The sequence below is a fragment of the Phaethon lepturus genome, unplaced genomic scaffold (genome assembly GCF_000687285.1).
Source record: "Phaethon lepturus isolate BGI_N335 unplaced genomic scaffold, ASM68728v1 scaffold21007, whole genome shotgun sequence".
Taxonomy (NCBI): Eukaryota; Metazoa; Chordata; class Aves; order Phaethontiformes; family Phaethontidae; genus Phaethon; species Phaethon lepturus.
The window spans coordinates 33,673-44,017 of record NW_010550210.1 but is presented as its reverse complement, the minus strand read 5'-3'; the positions used below and the strand labels follow the sequence as shown (position 1 = coordinate 44,017).

Here is a 10,345-nt window from a genome sequence, read left to right as displayed (position 1 = left end):
TGGCCGGAGGCTGCGGGCGAGCCGCGCTGGGCCTGGGGGACTCGTTCTTGCCCATGTCGCACTCCCGCTGTGCACGGAGACCCTCGGCCGCCCGTGCTGGTTCTGTGTCACCATCAGCAGTGCCAAATGCAGGCAGTGAGCAAAGGAAAGGTGTGATGAGAAGGTGCTGCCCCCCCGGCTGCCTTCCTGCCAGCTGACATGGCGGGTGTGTTTGTGGGGTTCTCTGGGGTGGGATGCCCCGGCTGAGGCCCTGTACAGCGCAACATCGGAGCATGTGCTTATCTTTAAGCACATGAGCAATTCCAGCTGCAATCACATGCTTAAAGTTATACCACATGCTTAAGTGTTTTGCTGGATGGGAGCCAGCGTGCTTTCCAGGGCTCTGAGAAAGCCCCCGACTCCATTACTGGAGAAGAGAGGCCAGGTATGGGTCTGGAGCATTCAGCCTGGGGTGCATGGCGTGTTTTGGCAGGATTTGGGCACCTGGCAGCAGTCATTTCCTAGAAGCTTTGCCTCAGTCCAGAAAACTTCATCTGGATCCTCCTTGGTCTTCCTCGAGGGGCAATGGTAAACTGTTGGCAATGGTGTTGGCTTTGGGTACAGTTAGCTAAATTGTTGACCCGCTGATGGTGAGTTAGGCCCCTTGTAAAATAAATCTGCCACCGTGCACCCAGAGAGCTCACCATCCTTGTTGTACAGAAGAGGATCGGATGCTGCTGGGAAGCAGGAACAGAATATGGAGAGATAAAATGGAAATTCCAGCTTAGAAAATATTCATGCATGTATTCACTGGCTGGTTTATTCAATGGTAAAGTCACTCGTTTCATGGTTTTGCGTTCACAGGGAATCTGTGAAAACTGAGCGTTTGCAACTACAGAAACGCATCAGCTTAAATCTAAACAAGCGCGGGGGGACTGACGTGGATGAGTGTGAGATGCGCTCTGTGCTGTCCCAAGCGTAAATGTTTGCAGTACTTATGAGTCGGCTCCAAAGTCCGCTGAGCTCAAATGGATTTTTTTGCTGGTTTTGGCGGGCTGTGGATCAGGCCGTGGAAGCTCACGTTAAAAGCCCTTTGGACCACTTTGCCCAGGTCTCATGTTTGCTGGCAGATCTGGCGGGGACCCTTCTCCATCGCTGCTCCAGCTTGGGGGTTCAGAGCCCCAGCTGGCATTCGCTTGGCTGTTGCAGTCTTGTCACCAGTGTCTTAAACCCGTTCAGCATTTACGGCTCCTTCCCAGTGTGAGCAGGGACTTTAGGCAGGTGAGAGGCATGAGTGCCGGTTTCCTTCCCACCTGCCTGCATGACCATCACTGTTTCTTGCAGGTTTTGTAAAGCAACGTGTGTCCGGGCTCCTTCTGAGTGGTTTGGCTGCTCTTGCCAGACGGGACCCATGTCAAGACGGAGAGCTTGGATGGAGGCGGCAGCCAAAAGGGTTTGCCTGCGAGGTCTCTGCTGCCTTTCTGTTCTGCCCTGACACTCGTAATTGCTGCCCCGGCAGAGCGCGGCAGTGCTGAGGCACGTGGTGATGGCTGCTCCTTTTCACACCATGCTGGCGGCCAAGCGGGCAGCACAGACCAACGCCCCGCTGTGATGCTCTCTGATTTACAAAGCAAAGAGAAACCTTCCCAGGCTTTCCTGCCTGCTGTCACGGGCGAGACGAGCTGCCTGTGCCTGCACATAACAGCCCTGGATGGTTATTCAGAAAGCCCTTGACCGAGGCTTTGAGGATGACCGAGTTTAGGTGTTGGGATGGGTTTTTTCACGCGGTTTTCCTTCCTGTGCTTTGTTGTTGCAACTTCTTGAAAGTCTTTAACCTGTGCAGTTGGGTCAAACCTCGGAGACGTAACCCTTGATGCGCCTATGACGTTACATTCCTTTTGTGGGAAGAGGAGGGTGCTGCCTGAGATGGGCTGGTTTGGGTGGGAGTATGGGTGATGGAGAACCGCCACGAGGCTTTGGGGCCAGGCTCACGCGCTTGATGCGAGCCACTCGGTGCCGATCCGGCTGATGGCCATTGCTGGGGTTTCACAGCAAGCTACCTCCAAAGGAGGGTCCGGCTCCGTTTTGTGACTCCGTTAGCTGCTTCGGGGCGGGGTGTTCAGACCTTGTGCTGGCAAATATCCAAGTGACTGGATTTAAGTGATGGTAAAAGGGGATTCCTGATTCTACCTCACACAGCAACCTCTCCCTGACAGATATAGTAATTCTGAGTATCTGAAGGGAAAAAACCACTCTTGGCTTGAGCTGTAAAATCAAAAGCTGGAAAGAACCATTTAACAGTTCCTCATTCATCTCTTCCCCCTCCGTCTGATGCAGTTTGTCAGATGAAGATGTGATCACTTTTGTGGTTTCCTTTTGAGACATTTTTTGCACAGCAAAACAAATTCGATCTTCATGAAGGATGCCCACAGCATCATGAGTTCCTTCCTCTGTGACTGCCAGCACCAGCTAGACTTCTAAGTGGCCACGCAGCTTTGCAGGGGCATTGTTGGTTTAGCGTAGGTTTAGGTTTGACTTTTAAAAGCAGTTCTGGAAAATATTTTCAGTAATTCCTGTGAATTTCAGTAAGAGCAACAGCAAAAGCGTGGTGCCCGGTCCCCCCAGTGCAGCCCAGTCTCGCCTCCCTCCACTCACCCAGCCGTTCCCTCTGCCTCTGTGGAGCTCAGCAGGAGATTGGGCCCTGATTTTACTACAACTTAGGGGAATACTTAAGTACTTTCTTTAAAATGGTTGTTTCTTTCTCCAGTGACTACCCCTCGTTGCTGCCTGTGTGACCTGCACAGCTGGATAACCTTGCCTGCAACCAGCATGTCGGCAGCTGCCTGACACTGTCTGCTGCCTTCTTCTCTTGTTTCTTAAAGTTGAATAAATTTATAGTTCATCACCTGGATCACTGGAGAGAACTTTGCCTATGCAGTGCTTTATCTCATTGGCCAAGTATTTTGTTTGGGTTTTCCTTGCAATAGTCTTATGCTTTTAAGAGAAGAACCTTTATTAGGGCTCTGGACTAGGGCAGCAAATCTGATTACTTAGTGGCGGCGTGGCAGCAAAGTGGCAGTCCCTGTAGCCTTTGATACGCGGGAGGGAACTTTCATGACCAGAAGTTACTTTGGCTGAGATCCAGCGAAGTCTTTATGTGCTCGGCTTTGCGCTGGTACGGGTCTTAGTCCGTAATACAGCAGATCGTTGTCTTTCAGCAAGGCAAATGCTCTTTGCTGAGTTGTGACTTTGGTAAGGGATGTGCCGGGTGGTGGTTTGATGTATTAGGAATAGGTGGTGGTTCTTGGAGGGAGCGTTCCTTTTCCATCCTGGTCCAGGTTTGTTTTGTTTCTCCAGAGGGATGGAGGTATTTGTGCTCATGGTAAAAGGTGTGTTTATTTTTAGTAGAAAAAACAAGCTCAGGATTGAAGAGCCAGGCAGCAAAGAAAGAAGAATATGGCTCCAGGATTGTTACTACCCTGCACCCTCAGGACAGAGCACTTCTGAGGAGTTTCACACCTGGGGTGAAGCTGCAGGAGTGCTGGTTTGAGGTTCTGTGGGGCGTACGTTTGGGTCTGCAGGGCTACCACACGCAGCTCTTGTCAAGGGTTGGAGTTGGAGCCTGGAAAGCTCCCTCGCTGGAGCAGACCTTGCCTGCTCCAAGTGTCCTGCAGACACAGATGGAGGAGGTTTCTTGGCATACCAAGCACCGAGCTCACCTCAGGAGACATCAGCAAGAAATAGGAGGCAGGAGCCCCAGTGCTGCAAGCTCCAAGTAGCTACCATGGCATTCAGGGGTTTCACTGACTCTAGAGCACTTGGGGCTCTTAGAGAAGAGCTGCAAGGCTGGTCGGGCACTTAAGGAGCTCACGGCGATGCTAAGAATCATTAGCGTGATCGTAGCTGCTCTGGACTTTGTCTGGTCTTGGCTGCTTTTCAGTAGAGTCACCAGATTTCCGTCTTAATTCTCTCTTTCCGTGGGCTGTAGATTAAAGGCAGAACTTAAATTTAACATTTTTGGTAATGGCATTATACAGAAGTTTCCCTGCATCTGAGCTTAAAATGCTGCTAAATTATCATTTTCCTGTCATCACTGGTTCAAAATGCTGCTGGTTTGCCATGTGCTCAGATTGCATTACTAGATTAGGAACTTTGAATGGGTGCTGTGTTTCAGCCAGCATCTCTTGCTACACTAGAAAAAGTAATTCAGTAAAAATCGATCATCTGGTCATCAATATGCATCCTTCCAAAGCTGATTAGCCAGGTAGACATGTCCATAAGCCTGTTATGGCCAGCATCATACCACCTTTCTGTGCCAGAAACTGCACCAGGTCTTTCCTTTGCAGTCGTATCCATAGCCCTTGTGGGAGATCCGGCAGTGCTTAAAGTAGTTCTTCAGTCTTCACGCCCTCCAATAAATTATGTAGATCTGTGCTGGAAACATCCCTGTGACTGACAACTGTAAAGATAAACTGGAGAGGGACACGGGACCCAATTCCCCCAGAATCTGAGCTTGGTGGGTGTTGAAGGAGGCTGGCCCTCTGCCAAGGGTCTAACTCATCCCTGAGCAGAGTATCTGCACAAGGTATGTATGTGGCTCAAGGCAGGGGCTTATCTGGGGCTTATGAAAACACGCAGTGCTGGGCAGGATTTGGTCTGTGTTGATTTGACCTTAATTGTTTTCCCTTCTCATTTGCTAGTCCATCCTTCACTTGCTGGGTGGTGGCTCGAGGAGGGGAGGGTGCTGAGGGCAGCATCTGTCTCACCGCGTTAGAGCGGTGAAGGATCACCCAGACCTTGGTACCAGCTCTCTGTACGTGCAGTTTGTGCCTAACACCATTGATTGCGAGCTACAGCAGAGCAAATTAGCAGTGGATTATTTTTCTCCATGCATTAAATTTCCTTGATGTTGACATTAATGGTTGCTTGCGTGTGTAATCAAAGCAAGGTTTTGCAGTCTCCTACAACCCCACACCTTCTGGTAATGTTTTTTTATAGGTCCCAAATCAAAGTGCAGTGCATCAGCAGTGGAAACATCTCACCTTAAAATGGCTGACAGTTCACACACTGAAGCTTTCAGCTTGTGCTCTCTTGCGTTATTTGCTTTTTCTTTTCCTTGCGATGGCTGTGCTCAGACCTCATGTTTTAGGTGCCTGGGCTACAGAAAGCTAAAAGCAACGTGGATGAAAAATGTGTGTGTCCTGGGGTCCAGCCGGCTCAAGCCCTGGGAGGGAACACGGATCTGCAAAGTACAATTACAGAACCGAGCCAGGCAGCCTGGCTAGCCACCTTCTTCCAGATGGTAAAAATCTGGTGCGGAGAAGGCAGCCGCGGGTCTCCCAGCTTCATGCACATCTAAAATGGTGCCTCTGTCGCGGGGCCCACGGGCGACCCCAGCGCCCGGGGTTCCTGCGAGGGTCTGGCAGCGCCTGCAGGTCCAGAAGCCTGGGCATGAGTGCCTGGGCATGCAGAGCAGGAGACTGCCCTCTCACGCTCCCCCTTGCCTTTTTCTGGGTGAAAAGAATGAGATTTCACTCGGTCTCCTGCTGCAGGGTTGCCGGCACGTCCGTGCTGCCGGCAGTGGTCCCACCGTGCGCCGTCACCTCCCTGCCCCAACAGCACAGCCCCTGCGGGGGCATCCACCAGCACGGGGCACGGTCCCCTGCACGTAACAGCCATTGCCAGGGAGGACAAAAGAGGGAAGAGGTCTCGCCTAAAATAGGGTGAAACAGGAGGTGGGCAGCAAGCAAGGAAAGCGGGCGAGATGTGCATCTGGGTCCAATACTTCAGATACCAAAAGCAGCCTTGGAGCTGCAGGCTCCTGCCCAGACGCAGCCTCCAGCCTCGGGTAAGCAGCGTCCCTGGGGTGCTCTCCCGGGTTTTTAGGGTGATACTCAAAACCCCTCTGGATTTGGCTTTGCACCAGCCATTTTCCAGAGTCAGTCGTGGCCAGCATACCCAGACCCTGTCACCGATCGCTGCTGAGACCCGTCCCTTTGTTCTGCATTACAGAAATGCTCACTGGCCTAGTGAGGTGTCCCCTCTTGCATAGAATCACAGGATCACTACAGTTGGAAAGGACCTTCAAGATCATCAAGTCCAACCATTAATCCAGTGCCACCGTGTCCCCTAAACCATGTCCTGAAGTGCCACATCCACACATTTTTTGAACACTACATCATAGCTGTCCCGCTGCACAATGGCTTCCAGCTCCTCCTGTTTGGTGCCCATGCTGCGTGCATTGGTGTAGATGCACCTGAGCTGGGCTATCGATTTCAACTCTGGCACGCTACCCCTAGGTTCAACTCTAGTGAGCCTGGTTTTATGCCCCCCCCCGAAAGGGGGTTGTGGCGACAAGGGTGTTGGCCTCTTCTCCCAAGTAACTAGTGATAGGACAAGAGGAAATGGCCTCAAGTTGCGCCAGGGAAGGTTTAGATTAGGATATTAGGAAAAATTTCTTCACCGAGAGGGTGGTCAGGTGTTGGAACAGGCTGCCCAGGGAGGTGGTGGAGTCGCCATCTCTGGAAGTGTTCAAAAAACGTGTGGATGTGGCGCTTCAGGACATGGTTTAGGGGACACGGTGGCACTGGATTAATGGTTGGACTTGATGATCTTGAAGGTCCTTTCCAACCTTAGTGATTCTGTGATTCTGTGATTCTGTAATTGTTGAGAGCGGTAAGGTCTCCCCTCAGCCTCCTCTTCTCCAGACTGAACACCCCCAGTTCCCTCAGCCGCTCCTCATCAGACTTGTGCTCCAGACCCCTCCCCAGCTCCGTTGCCCTTCTCTGGACACGCTCAAGCAGCTCAGCATCCTTCTTGGAGTGAAGCTTGGAAGCAAACTTTAAACTGGGGGAACTGGGCAGCTGGCTCTCATTAAGAAGTGAGGTCCCTGGCTTCTCGCTGGTTTGGTGTAACACAAGCTCCCTCAGCACACGCAGCTGATCTGCGTCATCCTGGGTCCAACCACTTCATGCATCTCCCTGACCGGTGGTGTTCTCCCTCCCAGGGTGTGACTGAGCACAGAAGCTCCTTTGTGTGGCTGAAGTGCAAGTCTTAACGGAAAGGATGAGAGAAGACAGCTTTCCTCCTCCCCATCCCTCCCTGCAGCTGAATGCAGAGAGGAGCACTAATGGTCCTGGCCACGTGCCGGGATCTTCCAGCCGCTCTCTGCCGCTGCATGCCGGGGAGAGGCAGGGCTGAGCAACCCGCATGCCAGGCCAGGAGACCCTGACCTACAGGCAGATTTATGTGAAAGCTTTGGCAGGGGGGATGCAATTTCATACTGGGGTGGCTGAAGGTAATACAGTTTTATTACTGGGTCTTGCCCTGGTTCACCCAGCGAGAGCAAAATTTGTTCCTGGTTGTGTTTTTCAGCTGGAAAATGGAGCGTCCTGTGAATGCTCTGGCTCCTTTGCAAAGCCTGTGAGATATGGAGGAGACCCATTAGAAAGCCGGATCGACTTGGGATGCAGCGGCTTGCGCAGCAGATGCCCCTGTGCGGTGCATGCCATTGACCTTGGCACTTGGTCTTGAGTGCTGTCACAGCCCTGCCTGGTCACGGGGACTGCAGGTTTGGGGACCAACCTCCCAAGCAGGAGGAGGTGGGAGTCAGAGGAGCGCCTCTGGAAAGCAGGATTCCTGCACCCTTGTTCAGGACCCGTAAAATCTCACTTGTAGTGAGAATCTGACCTTGTATTTTTGCTTTCAAGTCTCTGATGAACTGGTTGTGGGTTTGAGCAAGTGCAGTTTGTAGAGGTGATTGGAAAACGGCACTTGTTTTGCCTGAACTTTAAAAAAACCCTTTAAAAGGGTTTTATTTTCCCCCACTTACCCACAATTTCTCAGTTTTTTTTTTTCACCTGTTCTTAGAAAGGCAACGCCAAATCTGTTCTCATTACAGTGTTTTACCAGCACCAGTTGTGTTTTTTTTAAGAAAAACTATAAAATTTCAATCATGGGGGGAGGAAGAGAAAATTTTCCAATCATGGAAAGACTTATTTTCACTGAAAAGCGTGTTTTGACAGGAGTATTTCAGCCAGTGCTGTTGTTTTGAGCGCGTCTATCAAATGCGTGCGCTTGCAGTTTGTTACCATTTTGGCCTCCCCAGAAGAAGTCACGCACCCCGTGTTGCCTGCACCAAAACGCTGCAGGCAGCGCCCGGCCGAGGGGGTCTTGCGGGTTGTCCAGCCACAAGAAAGATGCTTAACTTCGCAAAACCCTCTGGAGTTTGACGTTAAGCAGTGAAATGCCTGTTCTTTCCATCTCCATCCCAGAGGAGCTGCCTGAGCATCCTCTGTCGACAGCCCCAGGTGTGCAAACCTGCGTGTAGGCAGCCAGACACCCTGTCCTGCAGCGTCCTTAATCGTATTTATGGGAGCCCTCCCTCAGCCACCACAACTGGCACCCGACAGCACAGAGAAGTAGTCCAGGTTGTTCATCCTGGGAGGACTAAGTAAAACACTTTATCAGAGAAGCTGAGTACAAGTTTGCTGGCCTGCCAGAGAAATAAGCCCATGGAATCAGAGGTTCTCAATTATTCATGTTTTCCAGAATCACATTATTTCTTCCAGGGCCTGTTTTATAAATGCTGCTGCTATTTCTGATGGTAAATAACAATTTTGCATTATTTATGAACAGATTTTTACAACTGCTGATATTACAGCTGCTGCCAAAGCACTGGGAAAATTATTATTACTGTTTGTTGTTGTTTCTTTCTTACAATGCAACCCTCTTGTTCTTTGCATGATGATGATGATGCGCCCGTCGTGGTGTGACAGCCCAGCGCTCCGTAAGTGTGGCACAAGCGAGGAAGAGGGTGCAAAAGCAAGCGGGTGGCTCGGGTTGCCAAGCTCGTGGCTGGTGCTCGGAGCTGAGAGAGCTGGGGATGGATGGAAGCAGGACCCCAACAGTGGGTAAATTCAGAGAGGAGGAAGATCTGATTATCGCCCTGTGCCAGCCGTGGAGAGGTCTGCGGGACTTTGAGGTCTGCTTTCTATCCCGTTAGCACTCCAGAAGACATAAAGGGTTGCACCTGAATTTTGCAGATGCACATTTAGAAGCCCAGAGGGTGTCGTTCAAGGACAGGCTAATTCCTGGGGCTGAGGAGCATTTCCAGGGCAGAAACCCGCTCCTGCTGCCAGGCAGGACGCATGCTTCCCTCAGCTAAGCAGGCCGTGGAGGGAAGGGGCCGGCGCAGAGCAGGTGGGGGTCTGGGGCAGTGATGGGGGTACATGAGGTGTTTTGATGGAAAGAGCCCCAAAGAGCTGCAGCCGGGACCTGCAGCCGAATCCCTGGGGGATTTTGTGGGACGTCGCCCGCTCCTGGCTGAGCGGCCGTGCCGGGCAGGACAGCCGCCCTCTCCGGCCCCTGCCGACAGCGGTGCCAGGCGTCGGGGGAGCTCTGCTCTGCGGTCATTTCCATCCAGTGACGGAGCGTTTCGGGAGAGCCTGGCTGCGTGATTCCCTGCAGCCTTGTCACATGGCAGCGTGGGGGTCTCCAGGCTGGATGCAACGTGTTGTTCCTCCTGCACATCCTCGGGTGCCAGCTAAATTAGCAAGCAGGTTTCAGAGCATCTCCACCACCTGACGCAGGCCAGCTCACTGCTGGCCTGAATTTTAAGTGCTAGAAGCAATAGGAGTCCGCTGTCACCCACAGAGCTGCTGGCTAAAAGGGTTTAAAGATGAACCCTGCCCTCAGTTGTCCTGCTGGTGGGTTTCTGGAGGCGGGAGTGAGCATGGCGCAACCGGCTCATCCATCATGTGCTTGCAGGTGTCAGCATGAGAAGCTGGTGGCAAAGTCCCAAGCTTGGGGTGCTGGGGTGGCTGCTTGCAGGAGCTCCTACACACCTGAGGTAGGATGTACTCCAGAGACTCTGCTTCTGCTCATCATTTATTTCAGATGACACCCGACAGAGAAAAAAAAAATTCCTCACCAATCCCTTTACATTCTAGTTGCTCAGTCCCTTGCAGATCCTGTTCTTTGTTCTCCAGTTTGGAGGAGACTTAGTGGAGATGGTCTGAGATGTGTTTGCTAATGGGACACTTGCATTTGTGAGTAGCTTCAGGCAGGAGAAGCTCTGGCCCAGGTTCACCCCAGCGTGGGAAGGAGTTTGGAGAGAAATCTGAATGACATCCTTCAGGGCAGGCAGGAGTGAGACGTTTGGCCAGTGTTTGGAAGAAAATGTCTACCACGACATTATGTTGAGGAGTAGTTAGAGCTTTCTGAGTGGTTTGCTCATAGTGGCTTCTGCCCCGTTTCCCCCAGCTCTTCGGGGGCTGCGCTTCGGGGGGCGCGGGGCTGTAGGAGGTGGCTCACAGCCGGGCATCAGCCGTGAGATACGGGTGACTTTGCAAAGGCCACCGGCTGC

The 10,345-nt window shown here is 52.0% G+C and overlaps 1 protein-coding gene across 1 annotated transcript in view; it reads left to right on the top strand.

Annotated features, from left to right (window-relative positions):
* Window positions 1–9,747: 9,747 nt before the first annotated feature.
* Window positions 9,748–10,345, top strand: part of SYNGR3 (synaptogyrin 3) — a gene marked incomplete at its 5' end in the record, with an annotated part of 11,638 nt that continues 11,040 nt past the window's right edge. Inside the window, one exon of the mRNA XM_010290503.1 lies at window positions 9,748–9,829. Within this exon, the coding sequence (XP_010288805.1) occupies window positions 9,748–9,829 (82 nt within the window). The remainder of the gene's footprint in view (window positions 9,830–10,345) is intronic.